The 27,707-nt window shown below is 41.2% G+C and overlaps 1 protein-coding gene and 1 pseudogene across 1 annotated transcript in view; both read left to right on the top strand.

The window, feature by feature from the left end:
- Positions 1 to 27,707, top strand: part of SLC16A10 (solute carrier family 16 member 10) — a 97,929-nt gene that overhangs the window by 29,579 nt on the left and 40,643 nt on the right. Inside the window, exon 2 of the mRNA XM_059700695.1 lies at positions 25,933 to 26,077. Coding sequence (XP_059556678.1) covers positions 25,933 to 26,077 — 145 coding nt within the window. The remainder of the gene's footprint in view (positions 1 to 25,932; positions 26,078 to 27,707) is intronic.
- On the top strand, positions 3,059 to 3,183 carry LOC132237796 (small nucleolar RNA SNORA36 family; annotated as a pseudogene).

Genomic DNA, 27,707 nt, shown 5'->3' with positions numbered 1-27,707 from the left:
AGGGTATCAGTAGAGCAACATAAGAAAGGAAGAAGCAGGTTTTCACCTCTGGGTATAAAGAGGTGAGTAAAGCAAATAAAACAATGCATTTATTTGGAACTACTATCCCCACTGTGTCAGGGCTATCTTTGGCTCTCAAAGAAAGAAAAAACAACCCCAACAGAACAGTTATGGTGAAAAAATTATATGTAGTCTGAAACTTGATCACATCCAGGCCTTACCTAGGACTTGGAATTTTGGAAACTGAACAACAAACACCACAGGAGAACACTATAATCTTATTGGTTTGGAAACCATGGTATTGGTAGGATTTCTGGTCTTTATTTTTTATTACTTTGGATGTCTTTCTTTTAATATTTTATATATCCACGCTCATCATTTTTATGGTAAAGGAATTTCTTTTAAAGTTGATTAGGTGTGGTTTTTTAAATATCAAGTTGCTTTAAACCATTAAGTAATGTCAATGGGGATAGTCATCACAGAAATTAACTTGAGATATTTGGAAATATAAAAATGTGCTCATAACTGTAATGCCTGTATCTATTTTCATAAAAGCTGATTTGCACATATCTTCACATTGCAGATTTGCACTGGTATTCAGAGAAACAGGCTGACGCTGTTCTTCCAACATCCCTAGTTTGGGTTTCATGAAGCATTTTCCCCCGCTTCTCCTTTTTCACATTGCAGTGTTTTCCCAATGAATCTCTCAATCAATACTTAATCTCTCAGTCAATACTCAATCAATACTTAAATCACATTGCAGTGTTTTCCCAATGAATCTCTCAATCAATACTTAAGCATACGTAACTACAGATACCATACAGATTATATAGTTTTATGCACTAAGTCTTTTTAACTTTACAGTCTGTCATAAGCATTTTATCACTTCATTAAAGATTCTTCATAATTTATAATCATAATTGATAATGGCTCCATGACAGTCTATTATGCAGATGTACAAAACTCCATTTAAACATTTTCCTAATATTTGCTACTTATTTGCTAATATTAATAATGCTGTTGTGACAATCTTTGTATGTAAATATTTGCTACTTTCCAAATTATTTCTTTAAGGTCAGTGAAACAAAGGAATGAACACTTTAGGCCTCATAAAATCTACTCCCAAGTTGTTTTTCAAAATGGATTGTAATAATTTTCATTCCCATCAGCAGTGGTTGACAGGATTTGCCTTACCAGCACTGAGTACCACTAAAAAAATACACACACACACAACTTGTTGGACTAGTTTTCTTTTTGTAAAAATTGTCCTTATTATTGAAATTATTATAATTTCCCCCATTGACCTCCTCCTCCACACTCCTGTCCCCTTATTTTTTAAAAATATTTTTTTATTAATTTTATAGAGAGGAAAGGAGAGGGATTGAGAGCGAGAAACATCAATCGGCTGCTCCTGCACGCCCCCCACTGGGAATCGAGCCCAGGCATGTGCCCATGCTCAACCACTGAGCCACATGGGCTGGGCTTCCACCCCCTTCTTTGACAGGCTTTTTAAAAAGGCAATGAACAGCATGTCATAATGCTGATTATTAGTATTTGAACAAGATACTAGGATTGTCTCAATCACTGTTGAGTGGTCAATGTGAGATTTATCAATGGAAAGTGGTAAAAATTGATTTGATAGTGTTTAATCACTATCAAATGTGATTGAGGTTGTCAGGGTTATTTCTATTCTTCAGAACTTCTGGTATACAGTGAACTGCTCTGAAAGAAAGATTATTTCATGGGGAATTATTTTTAAAATGTGTGCATGTGGAAATGAGGCAAATAGGAATTTTATTTCTCTGATGGAAAAATACAGTGTCTTGTCAAATATTTCTGTTATTTGTTCATTCAAAGTATATTTGGAATGTGTATTGTCACGCGATCTTAAAACTCCAGTTTAAATGAGCCACGTGTCAAATAATGTCACCTGTAAAAATAAAGACCCACATGCTTCCCACCCCCCGTTGGAGCTGCACCTGGTTCCCCTGGGGGCCTGGATGAGTTTAGTTCTATGGCACCAGCATTATCAAGATTTCACTGTATTTGGAGGAACATAGCTTTTAGAGAAACTCCGTTACTTTTCTATTCCCATTTAGAGCAACTCTGTGGAAAGCTACAGACTAACCGCCTTTCCTGTGATTTTCATATTATAGCCGAGAACCAGGTAGGGCCAGCTTCCTGTGCACTCACGCAGGGTTCTGTGCTCAGAAGGGTCTCACCCTTGGTTTAATTCTTTCCTGTCAGAATCTTAAAATTCTAAATAATTTTATATTTGATCTTGTTTTGTAAATGAAGTCCGATGGGACAATGGAGCCTGTGCTCAGGGTTTGGGGCCTTGGCTCATGTGCCCTTCTGCCTCCCTACCTCCCGGGCCCTGCCCGGGTCCACGGCTGCCCTTCACCTGAGGTGGTAGCTGGGTGATGGTGGGGAGGACGAAGCCCATGTTGCTGTCACCTTTTACCTCCTATGGGGATGTAGGTAGCTCAGGGGGCTTGGAGGCAGGTACTTGTGTCTCGCAGTGTTGTGGGCAGTAGTGTTGGTGGCCACCTCCTTTCTGGTAGCATGCTGGCATTTTTGGTAAGTCAGCCTCTAACTCACCCCCAGTCTGAGTACCTAGTATGTCCAGGTGTGGAATTTTAAAGACCCTTGGGCATCCCGCATGTACCGTGGGTTGCTATGGCTGGCCAACCGGCAAGGGAGATCCTTGGCTCTACCTCCCTACGGCCTTGGTCTCTAGTGGGTGGTTTCAAGGCAAACTCAGCAGCTGTCAGGCCTGAGCGTTTACTTGCTGCAGAATGCCGCCCCCGCTCCCCTGTGAGCATCTGCATTTTTCCCATGAGTATCCTTGTGTCCAAAGGAGCTCTCTGTTGAGTTGGATGCAGGCAGGGGGACACCCTCTGTTCCTCATTCCAGCCTTCTTGAGTCTGGCTTGAATTTGTCTCTTCTGGCTGGCTTGAGGTACCTCTGCGGATGAGCTATGAAATATAAATTAGCATAATTTAGGTGATTTTACATATGAGTTAAATTTATATTTCCACTTAAAACTGGCATTGCATGTCAATGAGTTCAGTTCAGGACAGCTTCCCTGTTCTGTTAATTAAACGTTGGGACTTTGAAACGGCTTGGGAGACAATTGGATAGAAACCATTGCTCTATTCATTTACCTCCCAGCCTACAAAAATGGAAAATAAAATAAAACTGGCATTGCAGAGGAAATGGTAAAGTTCATGCTAATAATTAAACTTTCTTTTCTTTTCTTTTTTTTTTACTGTGATTGCGCAGAGTCAGTGGCCTCTGTGTTGATTTATTTCAAATAGAAAGATAAGCTCTCTTTATAGTTGGATCAAACAGACTTGCAGAAATCTGACGTGTGATGAAGTGGGCCTGTGAAGCTTTTTGGTCAGAAAAATAATCCCACTGAATATAACTATATATGGTACATTCTGCAAGAACACATCTTTATTGTACCACACATATGGTTTTTATGTAAACATGTAATGACATGAATAATTCCTTCTCCAAACTGAGTTTCTTACCTGTCCCTGTGTTTGTTAGCTTCCTGGTGTCTGACTTTTAAAATATATATATATATATATATATATATATATATATATATATATATATATATATATATATATATATATATTTAATTGATTTCAGAGAGGAAGGGAGAGGGAGAGAGAGATAGAAACATCAATGATGAGAGAGAATCATTGATCAGCTGCCTCTTGCACACCCCCTACTGGGGATTGAGCCCGAAACCCAGGCACATGCTCTTGACCAGAATTGAACACAGGACCCTTTAGTGCAGGCCCACGCTCTATCCACTGAGCCAAAGCGGCTAGGGTGTGTGTGACTTTTTGACTGTGACTTGCCCTTATTATTGCTTGGGAGTCCCCCAGCTTTGATAACTATGATTCATTCATTCATTCATTCACCTCATTGACAGCCTCTTATCTTACTATAGGGTGTCCTGAACCTGGGCCTGACTCTGCCCCATGGCTACAGTCTAGTCCGTGAACCACTGGTGGTCCATGAGGTCCGAAAGGTTGGCGACTGCTGGTCTAGTCCACATCTCAGTATTCCCTAGAAACACACCTCAGCTGCGTGGACAACGAAGGCAATGCTTTCTGTTGTAAAGTTGGAAGCTGATATGCTGACTATCAGAAAGGAGTGCAGATTCTGGCTGGACTCTGGTCACTGATTTTCCAGGCAAGAGAAACTTGAATGCTTGTTGGACTGCCCACCAGGGAGAACTCCTTTCTCCGCAGTGGGCTGGCTGGGGAGGAACCCTGGCCTTTTATCTCACTGAGCTCTTTAAAGTTTCCAGGGCACAACTGAGATCCTTCAGCTGCAGCTCTTCCATGCAGACTTACTAGTAGCACCTGGTTTAAGTAAGGGCTCTTGTTACCTGGTTCTTATCAAGTTCTTATCACACTCAGCACAGCGCCTGCTGCCTGCTTCCTGCTTCCTGCTTCCTGCTTCCCCAGAGAGGACTGGTGGGTTCTGTTTTAAGCTGTTCTGCATGGTTAGAGTTCACCCTCAGTTGCTGTCACCCATGCCCTGGCAGAGGAGTGCTGGGCATAATTGCTAGGCACTGCTGTTATTATTTTATTTACTACCAGTTCATCATTACTGAGAATCATCCCATCTGGAAAATAAACATTGCCTCACCTGTTCATGGCATAATATTTTTGCACTTGGCTTTCACTCACATGTTGCATATTAACTTTCCCTCTGAAAAGATCACTGTGCTCTGGGAGCCTGCTGTGATCTGGATCTTATACTCTCCATGTACGTGTTTTTTTTTAATGTTTTTATTGATTTCAGAGAGGAAAGGAGAGGGAGAGAGAGAGAAACATCAATGATGAGAGAGAATCATCGATTAGCCGCCTCTTGCCTGCCACCCACTGGGAATGAAGCCCACAACCCAGGCATGTGCCCTGACTAGGAATCAAACCTTGACCTCCTGGTTCATAGGTTGACGCTCAACCACTAAGCCACACGGGCTGGGCACCCCATGTATGTTTTAATTATCAGATGCTTTCTTCAGACTCTAGCCCATTCCTCTCACCTGTCATCATCCTATCAGGCTGATCTCTGCCTGGTTCCACTGTAACTTTGTTTTTTTATTTTTATTTCTTCCCCTGTCCAATATAGTTCTCTCATGAGCAACTGATAATCACAATGTAAAGCCCAGGATGTTTTAATGCTTGCAAGGAAGTCTCTTCAGATTAAAGCAGTGTAAAAGAATCTTCCCTGTGAGCCTCTCGTTGCTTACTGGATCAATTATTTATTTACTTGTGTAATTCATGTCCATGCTCAGGTATGTGTTAGGATAGCTCTGAGACTGTGGCTCCCTCTGGAGAAGGACCTGTGTCTGATATTAGCTTTCTTCCTCTGTGTCTAATTTAGTGAGGACGAAATCCTGTTGGCTGCAGACCTGCTGCTCCCTCAGTTATTTGATTTGCTGTTTAAGCCCCAGAGCCAGAAGGTGACAGTTACTTTGTCTGATTCTGTTATGTTCCAATAGACAAATCACCAGGAAAAGTTCCTGAATGTTCTGATGTTAGGTCTAAGGGGCAAGTAGGAGTCAGAGTCAGAGTGGAGGCCCTTGTCACAGCTGGTTTCCCTGGGGTGCTGGACCTGAGTCTTTGTCCTCCTCCATACTGACTTCTGTGACACTCAGCTCAAGGGGTCCTTTTTCACCTAAATGCCCTCTGGAAGGTGGTGTCAATGCAAAGTAGACTTCGCATTATGTTACCATCAGGGTGACACTGGTCTAAGTCCCACCCCTCCCCACATTTTTTCCTTTTAAAGTCTCCAAGAAGTGCCAGAGTTAGGGTCAGAGCTGGATCAGCAGCAGCAGGGAAGTTCACCAGTTGGAGGTGGGAGAGGGCCCTGGACTCCGGTGCCCACCCCAGGCAGTTGTGAGAGGCCACAGGGACGGCCAAGCACTCACTCTGGGTCCTAAGAGAAAGTCGCTCTAAATCCAGGGTGATTTCATCCTAAAATGAAATGCAGGGATTCTTGATTAGCAGTGGGCTGGCTTTTAAGATGCCACGAAGTGAGTAAACCTTGGGTGATGGGATGGGCCACAGTAATACAGAGGACCCTATGCTTTCAGCTCTTCTTAAATTAGGGCCTTTTTTCTGCTTATTCTGAGCCTAATTATTTGGTTGGTTGATGGCTGAGAAATGGACTTTTGTGCTTATAGTTTGAAAAAAACACACACCTTTAAAAGTTTTTTATTTTCTCCAATAGAGTGCTTTTCTTTCATCGAATCCCTAAAACTTTATTCTGGCTTACATTATTGAGTAGTAATTTTAGTGTGATCTTTAGTATGTTGTAAAAATAAATCTCTGAAAACATGAAGTAGAAAGTATTCTTTATAGACTTTCTATAGGAAAAACAAATGTTTATAAATTGCTTATCAACTGTTTGTTTTTCCTACCTCTGCATTTTCATCCATTAATAACTGTCAGAGTTCAAGTTCAGTTTACAGCACAGTATCTGGAAGTTGTCCTCACTTTTAATTAGTATGACTTTGAATCATAAGTGCTGATGGCTAAATGGCACAGTTCATTAAAGATAGTCATACTTTGCCTGGGCTGGCGTGACTCAGTTGGTTGAGTGTTGCCTCATGCACCCAAAGGTCAGTGGTTTGACCAAGCACATGCCCAGGTTTCAGGTTTGATCCGCAAATGATGTATCTCTCTCACATCTCCCTCTCTCTAAAAAAATCAATTAAAAAATTCTAAAAAAATAGATAGTCATACTTTATTTAATCTTAGTACTGTTATATTGGGAAGATGAAATAAAATTAGAAAAACATTTTATTAAAATATCTTAAATTTTATTAAATAAGATTAATTTAAACCCTGAATTAGTCTTTATTTTTGTTTCTAAATTCATCAGCTAGATCTAAATAGATTGTGAAATCTGCAAACTTATTTTAATCCAAAGATCTTCCTGCTTCTATAACTAGTCACACTAACCCTCATATTATCAGCCTTAAAAGCAGTGTTATTAAATTACAGAGAATTTGTCAGTTCATCTCTAGGGTTGATGGGAGTAGTTTGGAGTCAGCCTTTGTAGAAATGGTAGTGTGTTTTGTTAAATAATATGTATGGACATGGAGTGGTTATCACTTACCTCCCATGAAATTTCTGGAAACTAATGTTTTCGAAAACCAGGACACATTTATAGTAAGATGTTCCGCACCAGCACTGCCAAGGGTAAACCTGAGTGGGGGCGGTGAAGGATTGAGAAAAGACAGACAAGAAAATGAAAGCTGGGTCTCGGTGGGTCACTGCTCCCGGATAGAGAGACAGCGCCAGCGCCCACAAGCCATGTCTTTATTTTATAGCAGATGCCACGAGGCAAAGTAAGGGCGTGATCAAGATGTTTACAACAGCCCTGACTGGTTTGGTTCACTGGATAGAGTGTCGGCTTGGGGACTGAAGGGTCCCAGGTTCGATTCCGGTCAAGGGCATGTATCTTAGTTGCAGGCACATCCCCAGTGGGGGGTGTGCAGGAGGCAGCTGATCGATGCTTCTCTCTCATCGATGTTTCTGACTCTCTACCCCTCTCCCTTCCTCTCTGTAAAAAATCAATAAAATATGTTTTTTTAAAAAAAAGATGTTTACAACATTCTCGTGGGTTTCGATCCTACTCAATTACATGCACCTGAACTCTATCAAGCCCACATCACTCAGGCACGTGGGGCCACGTGTTCGGACCATATGTTCAAGCTTACAACTATAGCTGTTGGCTGCAGTTGTGCTGGGAGGGCTCTGCCCTCCAAGCTGGGACTTGCACGTGGCAATGAGAGGACTGTGCCTTCTCCTCAGGTCAAGGCTTGAACCCGTCCATACACTGTAGCTGCGCCCCACAGTAAGATGTTAAAATTAAGATGCATTAAATAACTATGTGACTTGATGAATTTACCAAAAAACCACTCTCTCCAGGTTTCATCAACTTGCCCTTGACATCCTTTTGCCTCTGGTAAGTTTTTTCTAGATGGTTTGAATAAAGGAGTGTAATTTCTTGGATAGTTCTGTGGTTAAGTAATTTCTTACCACTTTCTTCAATCCATATAGCAATAAAAGTTTATATTTATACCATATATTTGCTGTTAGAATTGCTTTCAATTGCTATATAAGAAATGTAAAGTCTGTTTACTGCTTTACGCTCCTGGTGTATTTTACATAAATAGCATCCTTAATCCTAACTTGACCATCATAAAGGATGGTGGTATGATTCTCCTCCTCATTGTACAGATGAGGAAACTGAGGTGCAGATTGACTAGATCAGTGGTTGGCAAACTGCGGCTCGCGAGCCCCATACGGCTCTTTGGCCCCTTGAGTGTGGCTCTTCCTAAGCCTTAGGAGTACCCTAATTAAGTTAATAACAATGTACCTACCTATATAGTTTAAGCTTAAAAAATTTGGCTCTCAAAAGAAATTTTTTTTTTTCAAATTCAATGTGTAGACTTTATTTGGATCCTGTTTCAATCCAAAATGATTTTTTTAAATTTAAAAAATTTTTTTTATTAGTTAAGGTATTACAAATGTGTCCTCATCCTCCCCATTAACCCCCAACCTCCCCCCCCACCCCCGCCCCCGCACACTCATGCTCCCATCCCCCTGTTGTCCATGTCCATTGGTTTGGCTTATATACGTGTATACAAGTCCTTTGGTTGATCTCTTCCCCTTACCGCCTCCCTCCCCTACTTTCCTTCTGGGGATTGATAGCCTGATCGCTGTTTCTCAGTCTCAAAAGAAATTTCAATCGTTGTACTGTTGATATTTGGCTCTGTTGACTAACGAGTTTGCCGACCACTGGGCTAGATAAAACAGGGGGTACCTGCAGAACCTAGGACGCAGACCTGATCTTTGGACTTCGAACTCATGTTCCTTGAACTGTTCTATACTGAATACTGTTGTATGCTGATTTCCATGATAAATTCTTAGCAAAGACAGGGATGGCAATTAGCAACTTGAATCCACAGTGGCTTTATTTAGACACCTGCATGTACATATTTTATTGTATGTGTATATATGTCATATTTGTCATACGTAACAGAATTATAATCCATAGCGCCTTATTTATAGATTTATAGTTGAGAACCAGTTGTTATTATAGTTTAATTATCTTAAAATCCTAGAATAAGAGATTTTTTTCTATTGATTTTTCTACAGAGAGGAAGGGAGAAGGATAGAGAGTTAGAAACATCGATGAGAGAGAAACATCGATCAGCTGCCCCCCCTGCACACTCCCCACTGGGTATGTGCCCGCAACCAAGGTACATGCCCTTGACCGGAATCGAACCTGGGACCCTTGAGTCTGCAGGCTGACTCTCTATCCACTGAGCCAAACCGGTTAGCGTAAGTAAGAGATTTTGAAGACCATTCAAAACAGTGGTGTAGATTGGGTATTATCTCTCTCTCTCTCTTTTTTTTCTTTCTGTGATGAATGAGGACCTAGTGCGATGGTGTTTCGCTATAAAGGTGAAGCTGACTTCCCCAGGAGTATTTTCTGGGTATTTGTAGTTCCTCTTTGACATGAATCCTTTAGTTAGCTTGTTCCTGTAATTCATTTATACTTACATAGTGGCTGCTGAAGGATAGTTGGTAAAACATGCATTCATTTATATTGAAATATATGTAGGAGTGCTGTATTCATATTACTAAGGACAGCTGTGCCAGTGATGAAGTGTGCAATTAAAGAAGTTTGCTTACTACATTTCTTTTTGACCTAGATTCACATTAGGCAATTCGTGACTGTTTAGGATATTGTAATACATCTGCATAGCACTTTATGCTTTTCAGTGTTTTTATATATTTGCTCCTAACAATAAACCTGTTTAGACTAGTGAAATGACATGACTATTATCATATTACAAATGAAGAAATCGGACGTGGAAATAGTATAGCACTGTGGTTAAGAATATGAGGTTTGTTTGTTTTTTTGTTGTTTGTTTTTTTTAACAGAATATGATTATATTTATTACATAAGTTTGATACAACCAAAAAGTAAAACACCAGAGTAAAATAGTAACAAAAAACATGATATTTCATTTGCAATGCATGAGAAATGGTTAACGTCTTTAGTCATAAACAAGCTCTTAAAAACCAGTAACAGACACTATAATAATGCAAGGAAACTGGAAAAAATAAAATGAAAAAGTACAAGTGATGATTGAGCATATATGATTTTGCTGAGCAGTGATGAAGAATAATTTCTCTGCAGTGTCAGTGAGCAGAATAAAGACACCGACACCTAATATTTTACAGTTTTGAACAGTGTTGTGCAGTGTGAACTCTCAAACACCGGGAGGCAGATTAATGAGAAGGACCTATAATGAGGAGGAAAGCTGACTTTTGAATCTATATATAAATTGATTATTTTTAGCCAGAGCAATTCCAATTCATTGGAATTATTTCAACACATTAAGAATATGAGTTTTTATATTATTATATAATCTTTTATGAATGAGACCAGAATCCTGGCTTTATAGCAAGTTAATCTCTCTAAGCCTTGGTACCCTAATCCGTAAAATGGGGAACCTTTGAGGTTGTGGGAGAGTTTAAATGAGATAAAGGGTAGAAAGTAGGTAATCAATATAGTGGGCAATCAATAAGTACTGGGTAGCATTATCATCTCCAGAGGTTACATTACACATTCATTTAACTCAACAAAAATTGAGAGCCCCTTCTATGTGCTAGTCACTGGGCTAGGCATCAGGGACATGATGGTGAACTAGACAGATAGGGTCCTTACTCTAATATAATTTACATTTTAGTGGTAAAAATGGTAAAGGAGTCAATAAGAATTTCATGGAGTGATAAGGGCTTTGAAGAAAGTCAAAGGGGACAGTATTTGAAAAGGGCATCCTTAGGTTGGGAAATTCTATTGGAGAAAGTGGCATTTGATCTCAGACTCAAGTGGTCACAGCCATAAGATCAGGGGGCCTTGGCTAGGTAGCCCAGTTGGTTAGAGCATCATCCAATACTCTTAGGTTGCGGGTTCAATCCCAGTCAGGGCACATAAACCAATGAATGCATACATAAGTGGAACAACAAATTGATTCATTCTCTCTCTCTCTCTCTCTCTCTCTCTCTCTCTCTCTCTCTCTCTCTCTCTCCTCCTCCTCCTCCTCCTCCTCCTCTCTCCCTCCCTCCCTCCCTCAAATAAATTTTTTAAAAAAGGTCTGTCGGAATAGCCTTCCAGGAGAGGAAAATGGCAGTGCAAAGTCTGAGAGGCAGGATGAGAGTGGCACAGAACAGGAAGACCTTGTCTGGGTGGAGAGAGGCGGGGGATGGGGGGAGAGTGGGGCGCGGGGGGTGGGGGCGGGGGAGAGGGTGGATTGTGTAGGATTTGTAGGCCAGGGTAAGGAGCTTGGGTTTCTTTCAAGTGTGGGGTTTTGAGCAGGGGAGGGATATGTCCAACTTTGGACAAGCGCTAGGCAAGGTGTTATGAAGGAGACAAAGGTATAGGCAAAACATTCTTCCTTCCTGTGGTTTATAGTCTTTGGTGTCATAAAACCAGTGCCTGGCAGATTAGCAGCTAGAGCGCTGCAGTGTTTCTGCTGGCATGCTCCCAATCTGATAATGGATGCTCTGTGTCATGTATGCTCCCAGCAGTCATCTCTGACGTGACATTATGGTTCTTGTTATCTATCAATGAATCTCTCTTAACAGTCTAAAGGGCGTGGAGGATGGAGGCAGAGTTGGGGGGCAGGGAGAAAAAGAGGCTATTTCTGAACACTGGATACAAAACAGGGAATTGGAAGTAGGGGAGTGAAGGGGAAAGGCAAGATCCTGTTGTGCACAGAGATGTGGCTCCTTAAGGTGGCATGGGCTGGGTCATGTTTCTCCCAGGTTGGTGAATCCAGGCTGTCCAAACCCAGATGTCACTGTGGCTTTGTAGCTCGAGACTGTTTATTGGCAACTTTTCTCATTTCCACTAAGGGCAAAGGGGGCAGCAATATCCTGTGTTTTCTTCTCCAAATAGGGTTCCAGTCCCTTGGAAGTCTGTTTCTTTGAATCATCCCATCAATTTAATGTTAATTAACATTCTAATAATTATATGTAATTGTTATCATAGCTAACATTTATTTAATGCTTACTGAGAGCTAGTTATAAGCTCCTTTATCTACATTATTCTACTAATCGTAAACCCTCTGAGGTAGACACTACTATCCTTTGTGTTTTACTGATGGGGAAAACGAGGCACAGAGAGCTTAATTAATCTGCTTGGGTCCCAGAGCAGGTCAATGAAACCAGTGCTCACACCATGCTTAACACTAGACTGAAGAATATGTCTTTACTTGGCTATTTATGGGCTGATACGAAAGGGATGGAGTGGTGGTCTTTTATTGAAGAAAGTAGACTAGCTGAGCAAGACAATGCCAGTTTTAAGAAGAAATATAGAAGTTCTATAGCACCATGCTATAAACCTTTCTGTCCTGAAGTGTTCTACCTGTGCATCATTAAGTGAAATGCATTAAGGGAGGCTATTTATTGAGGCTATTTATTGTGTTGTCCCTTATAGAAGGTGGCTTATTGCCCAACTGTCATGGCTCAGTGGTTGAGCATCAACCTATGAACCAGGAGGTCACGGTTCAAGTCCTGGTCAGGGCACATGCTTGGGCTGTGGGCTCGGTCCCCAGTGGGGGCGTGCAGGAGGCAACCAATCAGTGTTCCCTTTCATCTTTGATGCTTCTCTCTCTCTACCTCTCCCTTCCTCTCTGAAATCAATAAAAATATATTTTTTTTTAAAAAAAGAAAGTGGCTTACCAGTTACAGATTGTGGTTATTACCTCTTTTGTGGTTTTCTATTGTAAAACAATATAATGTTATTAATATCAAAATTTATAAGTCCAGAAAAACTTTACCCCCAAATTAACTGTTTTTATTTTTTCACATTCACTTCCAGTTCTTGTGTTTATTTGTGTATAACTTGTACACACTTATAGAATGTCCATTAATTTTTCATTTAACATTATGTGATATGTAATGAGCTTTAAAGTTAAGCAGTAAGTCTATCCAGTGAAAAGGAAAAGATTGCAATATGAAAAGGCTAAAAGGCATTCATAATCGATTGGGGTGATGTCTACCAGGCAGCCACGTCAGATTTGGAGCTGGCCTTGGAAGGAGCAGCTGTATTTTCGGACCTTGGAAACTCTTCATCTTTCCATGTAGTCTGTCAGGCTTCCAAGGAAGTCAGGGGGAAATGGAAAAATACAGTGATTTGGAACTGATGTGAAACTAACAAGCTGCTGGAGTTCAGTGTTGCAAAAGAGGAATAGCAGCCCCTACCTGATGTGGTACTTCACTAGAGGGTAAAGCTTTAGTGAATGGGCTGTGCATTGTTTGTCAGAGTTACCAATAGTGCTTATAAAAGCAGTTTCATCAGACTGGAAGAACAAAGCACTTGACAAATACTATTTTGGTGATAAACTCAACTTAAATATCCTGTATTTAAGTTGAGTTTAATTCAAAGTGGCTTTTATGTTCCAAATTTATGTAACTGTAGACTAACCACATGGTATTCAGAGGCCTCCTTGATCTATCTCCAAACACCCTAAGGAAGATGGCACATTCAAGATCTTTACTGATAGCCACCTCCACATCCCTCCCACCCCTGGCCAGATTACCCTTTTCTCTTGTGCAGCCAGATGTGACAAGAGGTAAGTTGAGTGAAAGGCAATGGGACAAAGTAGAAATTCTGTTAAATCAGTTTGGAGAAGGCCTGAGACAGTTGATAGAGACATTTGTTTCCTCTTTCCTCCTTTATAAAATAAGTAAAATTCAAGTAATTTTTTTTTTTTTTTGGCGGGGGAGGGCTTTGACACATAGATGATCTGATCGAGTTATCCTACACAGCAGATCTCTGAGAACATAGTTTACACAAACTAGAATTACAAAATAAGGTTTTATGTTAAGTTCAGGCCATTACACTTTAAATTAAGGACACCTACATTTGAGGTATGAACTGGAATATTTAATTGTGAGACATATCATTATATCAGAACATTCGGTTGCTTTAAGACACTTCTTTGTGTGTGCTCTAAGACTTTCCCCCCTTACTTCGTCATAACAAAATGTGAGACAGATGTTGGTACTGGAGCATATATATAGGTCAGGGGAGATGTGTTCTAAATGAAATGCCGCCCAGTGGAGTCAGCACGGCTACAGTGCTATTTCCAGGGGAGCAGACCTTCCTGTTAGGTTCATGGTAAAGGCTTTCTTCTCTGCCACAGAAACTTGTTTTTGTGACAGTCTTCAGTGAACCCGTTTGTTTCACTTGTGGCTTCCTTTGTGTTTACATACAAATAGTACCTGGAAAGAAGCATCTTTCCCTAAGATGATATTTTTTGGAGGGGCCTCTACCATTTTGGGGGAGCACTTCAGTTGAGTAACCACTGTGTACTCTCAGCTCTGGACATCCGGTTGTGTGTGTGGAGTTGCCGGTGGCCTGGCACACATTCCATCTGCCCTCGGAGGCCGCAGCCTTGCCAGGCAGAGAGACCACTCGTGTTTGCTCCTGCTGTTTGCTGGTGCCTCTGTTTCTGAGAATGCACTTCTTCCCAGGGCCCCAGACCTAGGTTCCATGTACCTGCATCCATGCTCCCACCTGCCCACCCCTGTTCTGATGGAATGCACTAGGATACGAGAGTAGCTTTTCCCATAAGGATAATCTGTTGTGTTTTTCTTTTTCTTTTTTGTTAATCCTCGCCTGAGGAGATATTTTCCATTGATTTTTAGAGAGTGGAAGGGGGGGGGGGGGAGAGAGAGAGAGAGAGAGAGAGAGAGAGAGAGGAATATCGATGTGAGAGACACATCAATTGGTTGCCTCCTGCACATGCTCTGACTGGCACTGGGGATTGAGCCCACAACCAAGGTACGTGCCCTTGACCAGAATCAAACCTGAGACCCTTCAGTCCGTGGGCCAGTGCTCTACCCACTGAGCCAAATCGCCTAGGGCATAATCTGTTTTTTAAATAGGCAGCAATGTATAGTAGATAAGAGCATGATTTAAGCTTCCTGTGTTTGAATCCTGGGTTACTGACTAGCTGGTCAAGTTACTTAATCTTGGTCAAGTTACTTAATCTTTCTGTGCTTTGGTTTTCTTAGGTAAAAGGGGCATATTAATAACTCCCTCCTTATAGGGTTGTTATGATGAGTAAATGAATTAATATTTATAAACACTTAGAACTATATCTAGCATATGGTAAACATTATATAAGCATAAAGTAAACGAATACTTTTTTCTGATTATAAAAGTAATACACTAACATTGTAGAAAACTTGGAGAATTCAGAAAAGTATTGCTTAGCAAGAGTCGGCAGGAATAAAAAGATGGGCAGTCAAGATGGCAGGAGTGTATTTTAAGGCAGGGAGTTGTGATGTCAAGGAGTTGAGACTAGAGGCTGGTCTTTGAACCCCTAGCCTGGTTGTCTTAGTCATCATGAGGTTCACTTGTTTTTCCAGTTCCTAGATCTGTCTTCCACCCTTGATAAATCAATGAATTTGGTGTACTAGTATTTGAGGAATCTTCAGCGAGCTGGCCTTGAGCCAGCATTCTACCTCCTTGCTCTATGGCCTTTTAGAGAATTAATCCTCGTGAGCCTCAGGTTTCCAACCGTTGAAACAGAGTTAGTATTCCCTGTCTGGCAGGGGTGCTGCCAGGGTTAAATGACCTCTGTCCACGGTCCTGTGTCTGGCCGGGTGCTGGTTGGATGTTCTTTTCCCTTGGTTCCTTCCCAGCTCTTCTAACAGTGCTGGAGCTGATGTATATAGAAGGTCTCTGGTTGCCTCAGGGAAGGAGGATTCTGGGGAGTTGTATGGTTTGACTTAAATCCTCAAAAGCTGTTTTCATATATAAACAAAGTGAGCATACTTTTCCCATCTCACCCATACTTTTTACCAAGTTTAGCTGGAAGATTTATAGTCTCCATCAGGGTCACATATTGTGACCTCCGAGATGCTTTTTCCTTTCCTCTTACTTTTACTGTGAAATGTAACCTACGTACAGAAAGTGCAAAAACACATCTGTATAGTGTGAAGAAAGAGCACGTTGCCAGCCCAGCCTGCTTTAAAAGTACACATGGAGTTCTATATATCTTACATCTAACAACTATTAGAATATGCTCTCTACTTGACAAATAAAACCTTCACAACAACAAAATTAGGAAATATGTAAAGTTATGTGTTGTTGTTTTTTAAATAATTTTTAAATGATTTCAGAGGAGAAGGGAGAGGGAGAGAGAGCGAGCCTCCCACTGGGAGACTGAGCCCCCAACCTGGGCATGATTCAATTCCCACCATGACTTCCGGGTTCATAGGTTGATTCTCAACTACCGAACCACGCTGGCCAGGCTAAAGTTATGTTTTAAAGAAACTGAGAATTAGCTCTGGCCAGGTAGCTCAATTAGTTGGAGTGTCATTCCTGGGCGTGTGCGGGAGGCAACCAATCCATGTTTCTCTGCCTCACAAAATCAATGTCTCTCTCTCTCTCTCTCTCTCTCTCTCTCTCTCTCTCTCTCTCTTTCTCTCTCTTTCCCCCTTTGTCCAAGAAAGGAGGGGCATTTATCTGAGGTGTCCCTTGAGATAAACTTTAATCATGCAGGTATTTCGGACATTCAAAGTCGTTGCCAGTAAAAAGACTACTTTATGCAAGCAGGACCGTGGCAGGCAATTTCATCTGACCTTATCTATATATATAAAGAGGCAATATGCAAATTAGGCCAGGACGCTGTAATGGCCACAACCAGCTCAGGAGGAGGGGCCTGGCATGGGCCCAGAGTCTGAGAGAACAACAGACAGGGCGGCCGTGCCCGGCCCCGGAGCCAGAGAGAACAACACGCAGGGGGCTGGCCTCCAGCCCCAGCCCCATGGCTGTGGCGCTGGGCTGCTGAGGCTGGAGCAGAGACACAAACCCGCAGGGTGGCCGGTTTCTATTCTGACCAAGGGCATGTACCTAGGTTGCAGGCTCCTCCCTGGCCGGGGCCCAGATTAGGGCTCATGCAGGAAGCAACCAATCGAAGTGTTCCTCTCACATTGATGTTTCTCTCTGTCTTTCCCTTTCTCTTCCATGCTCTCTAACAATCAATGGGAAAATATCCTCATGTGAGGATAAAAAAAAGAAAGAAAGAAATGTCATATCCTATGAAAGAGTCATCTTAAAAATGCCTAAAGAAAGTTGTCATTTTTTCATGGTGAAGGGACTGGAGTCTGTGTTGATGAAAACCCCTTGGCGGCAGTGGCTGCAGCAGCAGGGTGATGGGGCTGGTGCCTTCCCCTGATCAGCCTGGTTGCCTCCCGCAGAGGGAGGCCAGACTGCAGTTTAGGCCTGCTCCCCGTGGGAAGCGGGCCAAAGCCGTCAGTAGGACATCCCCTGAGGGCTCCCAGACTGTGAGAGGGGGCAGGCTGGGCTGAGGGGGATGAATTTCGTGTACCGGGCCCCTAGTATTAGTATAATTATTACTGCCGGAGGAATTATACCACACAAATAGTTACAGTTGCAATTCACACAGCAATTTATTCTCCTTTTATCATTGCAGTGGGCACAAAGCTTTATTAACACACAGCACACTGTTACTCACAAAATTCCTGGTGCCGTGGGTACAGGCTTAAAGGGAGCTCCCAAAATGTGGCTTCCTCTGGTGGCAGCAGCGGCACCTTCTCTGGCTGGCTGGTCAGGTCAGGAATGAAGTTCAGTTTCAGGGCAGCGTTGCCTTCAGAAATCTCTGTGCACAGCATGGATCAATCTGTGGCCCCACTGTTCGTCTGTCTTCTGGCACGGAGTGGAGCTGAGCGGAGTAGGGAAGGGGACTGCGTCCAAGCTGAAGGTGATCAGCGAAGATAACTTCTAGCGATCAGAGCCACCAGTGCAGCACAGGGATCAAAGCAATTAGCGATGACCAGGCGTCCAATGATCAAGCAATGATCAACTGGAATGGTGTTCGGGGACCCTTTAAATAGCCTGTAGTACCCACGGCAGTCCATGGGGGAGTAGGGGGATTCTGGTAAACGAAATGCGTAACAAGATTTCAAGTTTAACATTAGTTCCAATGGCATATCAGTAAACAAACTTGTAAGCACTCGGTTTCACTCTGGGGAGGGGGAGGAGTATACGTCACCTGACGTATGGTTATCAGGGCAAGTCCCTCTAAGTCAGCAGTCTAAGTTCAAATCCTTATCAATGGAATACACATGCTTCAGGGCAGTGGGGAATGTGTCCTTAAAATCACACTTTAAGTTTCAGGACAGTTAACTCAAACCTTTTAAAACCTTTTAAACATTTTTTGTCATTTTTAAACACTGATATATTTTACTACAACACCCCTCCTCTCTCTCTAACATCAATTAAGGCATATCCTCGGGTGAGGATTAAAACATAGAGTAATGTGAATTTTCTAATGCTGCCAGATGTTTCTCTCCATGTGCAATGGCTGTGATTATCACGCTAATTGGTGAGTACCATCAGAACCATGAAGGAGAACAGGAAGAAAAGGAATACTCATCTCTACTTGGAAGTGAAACTTCATTATGCAAGAATCACTGCAGTCATGCCTTGTGACAGAAAGACTTGCTAAGTTAGTTTTCCTCTTCCCTGAGTGCTTCTGCGCTCAAGTCCTCTGCACACACTCGAGTCCTCGGTGGTGCCAGTTGGGAGTGTGGCAGTGGCACAGCCACCACTTCATGGCCTCTAGATGAGCTCCCTTTGTTTTCAGGATATAGGACAGCAGAGGTGGAGACAGACTTCTTTGAGCCCCGAACAAGAGCCCTGTGAGGCTCACGGTGTCTGTGCTGAGCCTCCACGTGTTCTGGAACAAGATTGGTTGTGAGAGAGTGCACCTGTGACCTGAGGGCTCCCTCGGGGGGTCTCTAAGGGAGTGCTGCGGGTCACGGCACCCCATCTTTAGGCCTTGGCTGATCATCCATCTGGTTTTTCACTGTTACACTTTCAATAGATACCTGTTATTTGAATTTGATTTTGAGATTAAATAGAATGGCAGAGATAAATATCATTTGGCTAAGACAAATCTTTTTTTTTTTTTTTTTTCCTTTTGTGGTATAGCAAGAAGATCAAGATTTCTAGAACATAGAAGAACAGAGTAAAAGCTGACTGGTTTTGGTATCTTTTAAGCTATTTTTTTCTCAGTTATTCATCAACTCAGCTTGTCTTAATAAACTCTTTTATGTAAAAGCTGTTCCAGGGCCAATGTGAGTGAGAGGCTTGGCTTGCAACCCAGCCTGAAAATAAAGTTGATGGCTTATGTTGGCAGTTTAAATGTTATCTCTTCATTTTCTGCTATTCAGTGGTAAGTAACTCCCTGGCAGAATTACTTGTTGCCAGGAATGCTGATCTGAGAGTCTTTGTTTAGTTAGCCCTTAGGATGGAGATAGAAATCTACCTGTTCGGTTGAAACTGATTTGTGCAGGTTGATGTTTCCTGGGACATCAGGGCTTGTTTGAACAGAGCAGCCTTAGGAGGAGGTGCTCCAGGTGTCTCCAGATGTGCTGTAGTTGTTCACAGACATTGGCTGCTCCTGGTGGCTGGTATGTAGTGGTTGACACTCGGCCTCCAGACTGCCTGGCTTCCCTTCCTCCACTGTGTATCTTTGGGGCCTTGGGCAAGTTGTGTAACCATTCTTTGCCTCAGTTTCCTCCTCTGTAATGATAATCAGAGGACTTCAATCAGGGTTGTTTAAGGATTAAAATAGTAATGCATACAAAGCACTTAAGCAGTGCCTGGCACATAGGAAGCACCTAATACATGTTACTTAGCGCAAAACTTTGTAGGAAATATATACAAAGTTCTGTGCTGGGCTACAGAAGGGGCTCTGGTTTGAGATGAACCAGAAATGTTACCTTGGAGTTTTCCTAGACTAAATTACTTGTACTCAAATAAACCCCTTCGAATGGAGTGGGCCAAGCATGTCAAACTCGTGGCCCGCAGGCCACACGTGGCCCACAACAAATATTTTTGTGGCCCAGCCAATATAACAGTATGTAAAAAGCATTTTAATAAAAATTTCATAACTTAATTTTTACTATATCCTATTATACATAATCTCTCTCTATATAAAAGGCTAATATGCTAAGTGCCCTACTGTCTGACTTGTCACTATGACATGCACTGACCACCAGGGAGCAGACACTCAAAACACAGGAGCTGCTGTGACGGGCACTGGCCGTTTACAGAGAAATGGTGCCGTCGACCTGGTGCCCACAAAGCAACACTCGGCTTCCCCCAAGTGGGGCACAGGCCCTGCCACAACCCCGGAGCCACAGCGCACCAAATCACAGCCGCTGCCGAGACCCCATGGTGCAGAATGCGGCCCACAGCCGAGCCCAGCCTGGAAACAGTAGCTGAGGAGGCTGGGTAATGACGTCACGTAGCAGCACCCGGCTTCCTCTCCCTAGTGATGACTAGCCTCCTTGGAGTTTCTTCAGTCCAGGAACATGACTTGCTTTATAGCCAGGTGGAAACATTTACACTTTAACCAAATGTCTGTGAAGCGTTTTCCCATGCCTCATCTCATTAGAACCTCCCAGAAGTCCTGGAGTAGGTGGATAGGAGACTTGGTGGAATTCTATTTCTTTTCATTAGCTGGAAAATGGAGATTTAGAAAGCTTAGAAACTTGACCTGACTGAAAAGAAGTAAGAAATGGTGGACCTTGAAAATGACTTCAGGTTTTCTCACTGCGCAGAATATAGTCAAGCACTGCTGCAGTTAAATATTTTACCCTTTGTTCTCCCTGCGTGATCTACAATAATAATCTGTTTAATGATGATATTTACTGCTGTGTTGCTGACAGTTACCTGAAAGAGAAGTTGGGGTGCTTCACTGGGTTGGAAAAAGTTTAGCTACATCAGAAAGCAGGTCTAATCAAGCAGGTTTAGTCTATATCTATAAAAGGCTAAGTTGACGTGTGCGATACATATTAAGCTCTCGCTGGTGCCAATCGCACGTGTGTGTTTTGATCTGTCATTGTCGATCGTGAATTTGGTTGACACTTTTATTATGGAGAAAGGGAGAATAGTGATATTAAAATATTTCTTCTAATTAATTTCCTCTCAATGTGCACAAATCCATGCACCAGGCCACTAGTTATTAATAACAAACTACAACGTTCAGTAATGACTGATTACTATAATCGTATTGCATTCATTTGCCTTATACGCACAGGCGCACCATTTCTCTCCACTAATCCTAGCAGCAAATATTTTAGCAGCTGATTGCCACGTCATTAGTCTTGTACTGACTTGTTTGGTGTGCGCATCAGGAAATATTTTGCTTTCGGAGAACAAGAAAAATAGGTTTATTTGTGTTACACTTATTAACTTGTGCAGTTATTCAGTGTCTGGTAAGTTAATGTTCAAGAAAAAATATTTTTATTAAAATGTTCTATTATTTTGTGTTAACAATTATTTATTTCAGCCCTTTGCATTCAGCATGTCTCTATTGAAATAAACCTACATTTCTATGAAAATCGAAGCTTTTGTTTTTTCATGTGGCCCACATAAACTTAAACCTTGTTTATTTGGCCCGTGTTAGCCTTTGAGTTTGACATGCTTGGAGTACACAGTTCTTTCTCTCCTCTTGAAGGGAATGGGGATAGTATAAGCTGTCCAGAATGACCTTTAATACTCTAAGCTCTGTGAGGTATTAATGTTCCTTTTTACTTTTTAAATAACACATGCTGCTATTAAGTATTAAATGGCAACATAAAGCTTTATGATTTAAATTACTTTTAAATTCTTCAAGATCTCACAACGGGACTTTTTTGAAATACATGTCTTTCTCCACTTAGGCTGGCTTGATGTTTACCTTCTTTGGCAGAAATGATACTGCTTGGCGAAGCAGTCCATAGTCAGGACCCTTTTTCTCTAGTTTGCTCTGTAGCAATTACTTTAACCCTCTATTTCCCCTTCACATTGCAGATATTTTCATTGTACAGGAAGGATAGTTGTCTTTATGTTTTCAGGACTGGATGTTCTGGCTAGGTTCATTAAAATAGATTTCTAGCTCAGGCAAAACTAGTTATAAGCATAAGACTGCTTTTTTCTTTCTTTGTTTAAAAAAAATATTTTTATTGACTTCAAAGAGAAAAGGAGAGGGAGAGAGAGATAGAAGCATCAATGATGAGAGAGAATCATTAACCCGCTGCCTCTTGCATGCCCCCTGCTGGGGATTGAGCTCACAGACCAGGCATGTGCCCTGAATGGGAATAGAACCATGACCTCCTGGTTCATAGTTGATGCTCAACTACAGCCAGGCTGTTTCTAGTTTTTTACTGTTGCAAACAGCACTCCAGTGAACTTTCTTATTCATGTCTCCTGTGCACATGTGTGAATTTTCTCTGGAGTACATTCCTGGAAGTAGAAGTGGTAAAATGTGAAGTTTGCACATCTTTGGCTTTTCCTAGATGTTACCAAATTGCTGTTCACGATGGTTATTTCAGATTATGTGGTATGCATAAGAGTTTCCATTTCTCCATAACCTCACTAAAATTTGTTAAGGTCAGACTTCTTAATTTTTGCCAAATTATGGTGATTTATTCTTTTAATTTGCTTTTTTCTGATGACTAACGAGCACCTTTGTAAACGTCAGTTGGCCATTGGGTTTTCTCTTCTGTCTCTTTCCTCCCAACTCTTTTGCCCATGTTTCTGTTGGGTTGTCTTTTCCTTCTTAATTTATAGGCTCTCTTTATAAATGCAAGCTGGTAATAATTTGCTAGTTCTATGCACTGCAATGATCTCCTTTTCTATGGATCATCTCTTTTTGCCTTGGTCCTAGGGCAGTTTTGATCTTGGCGTGTCAGCATTTTGAAAAACCCTAACTTAACTCTGGTGCCGTGTCACATACAGAAATTTTTTGATATTTGCAACCATAGTAAAACAAAGACTTATATTTCTGATATTTATTTTATATATTTAAGTGCCATTTAACAAAGAAAAATCAACCAAAAAAATGAGTTCGCGTGTCACTTCTGACATGCATGTCATAGGTTCGCCATCACTGTCCTATGGTCTTCTGAGGCATAGAAGTTGTAAATTTTAATGAGGTTAGAGCTCATCCATATTTTCCTTCATGGTTTTTACTTATGTCTTGAAAAACTTTTTCTATCATGAGGTCAAGGTCAAGATATTCTTTATTTTAAGATCCATTTTTTCACATTTAGCTTTGTAATCTGTAATCTGGAGCAAAAAATTTTCTTCATCAGCCCGGCTGGCGTGGCTCAGGGGTTGAGCATTGACCTATGAACCAGGAGGTTACAGTTCGATTCCCAGTCAGGGCACATGCCCGGGTTGTGGGCTTCATCCCCAGTGTGGGGCATGTAGGAGGCAGCAGATCAATGATTCTCTCTCATCATTGATTTTTCTATCTCTTTCTCCCTTTCCTTCCTCTCTGAAATCAATAAAAAATTTTTTTCATCATCTATTGAATGTTTTATTTCAATGACTATTTTTTTCATATCTAGGATTTCTAATGAATACTCTTTTTTATGCACTTACCCTTGATTTTTTTTTTTTGCTTATTTGTTTCATAATTTCTTGTTCTATTTTTAAATAAAAATTTATTTCTCTGAACATTCTAAACATACTCATTTTGGTGTGGTAGTCAGGCTGGTCTATGGAATTAGTTTCATATGAAATGACTGCATTTGCTAATGGGTGATTTTGTTGGTTGTCTGTCTTAACATTGGATTGGCTTCAATTTTTGGAATTTACAGGATCATTCTGAGTGGCAGGTATATTTTGTTTGTTTGATACTCTCCTTCCTCACCCTCCCTACCTAACGGTTTGCACTTTCTTCTACTTGACTCCTTGAATTCCAAGTTTAGAACCAGGCCATGAGGCTGTCTCTTCCCCCACCTTCCCCGAGAGGCTCGAAGTGTTCTAAATCTGAAATCGGCAGAGCAGTAATTGAGTTTCCATGCAACTCTCTCTCACCTCCAGTCTCCTTTCACAGGGTGTTGGGGATTTTAGCTCTGGCCCCAGTTAATCAGCTTGGCTCTCTTCTGGCTCACAGGAAACACTTTTAGTCCTTTTTCAATTGCTAAGCCTGCTTCCAGACCTGGACCCCAGAACTCAGGCCCCACTTATTCCATCCCATTCTGTAGCTCATGACTAGGTCTTTATTGTGTTTTGAACAAATAACTCTTAAGCCCTAACCGGTCTGGCTCAGTGGATAGAGCGTCGGCATGTGTACTGAAAGGTCCCAGATTCGATTCTAGTCAAGGGCATGTACCTTGGTTGCAGGCACATCCCCAGTAGGAGGTGGGCAGGAGGCAGCTTATCGATGCTTCTCTCTCATCGATGTTTCTAACTCTCTATCCCTCTCCCTTCCTCTCTGTAAAAAATCAATAAAATATATTTTTTAAAAAATAACTCTTAACTGTATTGGTACTTTGTGTTTGGAACAGCAGACATGCATGGAAGTGTGAATTCACTGTGTCATCTTGAGTGATATCAACATCAGCCCGGCTGGTGTGGCTCAGTGTTTGAGCATTGACCTGTGAGCCAGGAGGTTATTGGTTCGATTCCCAGTCAGGGCACATGTCTGGGTTGCGGGTTCCCTTCCCAGTTCGGGGTGGGCAAGAGGCAGCCGATTCATCAATGATTCTCTGTCATCATTGATGTTTCCATCCCTCTCTCCCTCTCCCTTTTTCTCTCTGAAATAAATTTTAAAAATATTATATATATGCCATGGTGAGTACATGCTTGCTTGTGGGTACTCATGGTGGATGTTTTTTAATGAAGGACTCTTGGGTATATCTTCTTATTCCTGTTTACACCTTGAATGTTTAGTTTGGATCCCAGTAAAGTTGCATAACCTTGGCAAGTTGCTTTTTTAACATCTCTAATCTTTCCCCCCATATTTCAGATGAGAGGATAATATACCTTGCAGGGCTGCCTAAAGATCTAGGACAGTTCTGTGCAGGTCCTTCCCATGGATTAGAAGGCATTCCAGAGAGATTAGTTCTCTCCTGCTCTGTCCCCACCCAACCCTCATCAGTGATTAATGATTTCCCTGGCAGAGCAAACAATTTTCTGCAATTGTTGGATATTGAGTTCTATATATGTTAATAGGTTAAGATGATTGATAGTGTCATCCAGACTTGTATATTTTATTGATTTTGGGGGAGGGGGCGTGTCTTCTGGTTCTATTAATTACTGAGAGAGATGTGCTAAAATATACAACTACAATTGTGGATTTGTCTAGTTCTCCCTGTAGTTCTCTGTTTTATTTTGTGTGTTTGTTTTTTATGACATTATTTTTTGTTGCTGTCGAAATCTTCCATATAGATTCATTTCTTGTTTTATCAGCATTATTGAGGTATAACTGATGTAATAAACTGTTTAGCATTTTTAAGGTATGTATGTAATTTGGTGAGTTTTGTCATATATATATACTAGTAAGCCAGTGAAACCACTACTACAGTGAAGATAATGAACATACCATTACCCTTAAAAGTTTCTTTGTGCCAGTTGGTAATTCCTTCCTCCAGCTTCCTCCTCCCTTCTCCCTCCCCACTGCTCCCAACCAGATAAACACTGATATACTTCTGGCACTATAAATTAATTTGTATTTTTTAGAATTTTACATAAATGGAATCATACTTTATAGACTCCTTTGTGGTCTGACTTCTTTCACTTAGCATGATTATTTTGGTTTTCATTCATGTTCCTGTATTTATCAATAGTTCACTCTTATTTATTGCCGAGTAGTATTCTATTATATGAATACAGCATAATTTGTTTATCCAGTCACTTATTTCTGGACATTTGGATTCTTTCCAGTTTTTGACTGTTATTTTCCTAATATGTATTATAACTTGTGGAATAAGTGCAAATGTAATTTACCATGTCGTAATGTCCCTTTATTTTTCTCTCTCTTTACAGCATGGGTAAGTTCTCTCTCCATGGGAATGATTTTCTTTTGCTGCCCAATAGTCAGCATCTTCACAGACATATTTGGTTGTCGGCAAACAGCTGTTGTGGGTGCTGCTATTGGATTCATTGGACTCATGTCCAGTTCTTTTGTAAGGTAAGGACTTGGTTTCTTCATGTTGCTTTTTGAGAACTGTTAGGTACCTTAAAATTTTCCTTTCAGAAACTTTGCTGTTTACAAGAAAACATCTTCCTTTTTGTTGCTTAAACTGTACGCAATATGACCTGCTCATTGTTATCCATCGCAGCAAATCAGAGCTTGCGAAATTGAGTGTTTTTGCTTATAGTGCCTCACAGTTAGACATTGTTCAGGATTTACCGGTGTATGTTCCCTGGAGCAAGAAAAATGTTTCCCCTTTAGTTTTTTTCTAATCACATAACACTCCTAAAAGAACTCATACAATGAGTTGTCTAAAGCAATAGCATTAGCTGAAGGTCAGCTCAGTCTGAGGCCCGAAGGGTATAATAAGTGGGGTGTTGAAGCAGTTGTTCATAGGCTTGATATGAGATGTTTTTATTAATGAAAAGAACTTGGTTATTTATTTCAACCCAGGTAGAGAATTCCTGTGTGCATTTTTTTTTTAAAAGAACACACTAAAATTTAAAAAGATTATGGCAAAATGCAGTGGTCAAATGCAGCTTAAAAGAAAAAAAATATCAGTACATTTTGCCTGTGTCTGTTAAAGATGTAGCTCATACCGATGAAGAGGAACTAACTGCGAAGAGCGAATGGGCATATTACTGTATGGAGCACTTCTCCCTCCAGGTCCAGCTCTACTAGTAAATCCCGTTGCATTGTCAGAACAATCCCTGGTTAAAGAAACACTGCTTAATATATTGCTCTAGCTAACAGGTGATTAACAAGAAAACCTCTTAAAATGATTTCCGTCTTATGTCTACTTTAGTGGTTTGATCCTAATTTTTTGCCTCTTTCCCTTACCTAGCTATCTTCATGCACTAGTTGAAAAGCATTATTGAATCATTAGAAAAAACACACACACTTACATTTGTTGCCCTGATGGTTTTTAAATATTCTGGATTTAATCAACAGAATCCTTGGTTTACTGATTTTACCCCCACCCACCTTACCTCTACCCCTTCCTCATCTCTAAAATGAGCCTCTTTCTTTCACCTAACTTAAAAAAAAAATTTTTTTTAGAGAATGGGAGCGGGGGAGATAGATAACGAAATATTGATGTGAGAGAGACACGTCAATTGGTTGCCTCCTATATGCTCCCCGACCAGGTCTGGGGATCAAAGCTTCCAACTGAGGTATGTGGCTTTGACCAGAATCAAACCCGGGACCCTCCAGACCTCAGGCCGACACTATTCACTAAGCCAAACCAGCTAGGGCTAGACATTTTATTTGGATTCTAAACAATTATTTTTATGCCTTGATAGAAAATATATATGCCATCTTTATAGTGCCTTTATGATTTTTTCCCTTCTAAAGTTGTCTTTTAAAGAAACAAAACAATTTTGTTTGAAATAAGATTCTGCTTAGGTAATTACTTTCACTTTTTTTATTTTTAAAGGAAGTTCTAACTTTTTTTTTTAATAGAGGGAGAAAAGGAGAGATAGAAACATAGATGTGAGAGAGCTACATCGATCTGTTGCCTCCCTAACTCAGGCTCAAACCCACAAGCTAGGTATGTGCCCTCATCGGGAATTGAACCCATGGGATGACATTCCAACCAACCGAGCCACACCAGCCAGGGATAATTTGA

This window comes from Myotis daubentonii, chromosome 6 (assembly GCF_963259705.1).
Source record: "Myotis daubentonii chromosome 6, mMyoDau2.1, whole genome shotgun sequence".
In the NCBI taxonomy this organism is placed as follows: domain Eukaryota; kingdom Metazoa; phylum Chordata; class Mammalia; order Chiroptera; family Vespertilionidae; genus Myotis; species Myotis daubentonii.
The sequence above is the reverse complement of the archived record's forward strand: the minus strand, read 5'-3'. Positions and strand labels throughout refer to the sequence as shown.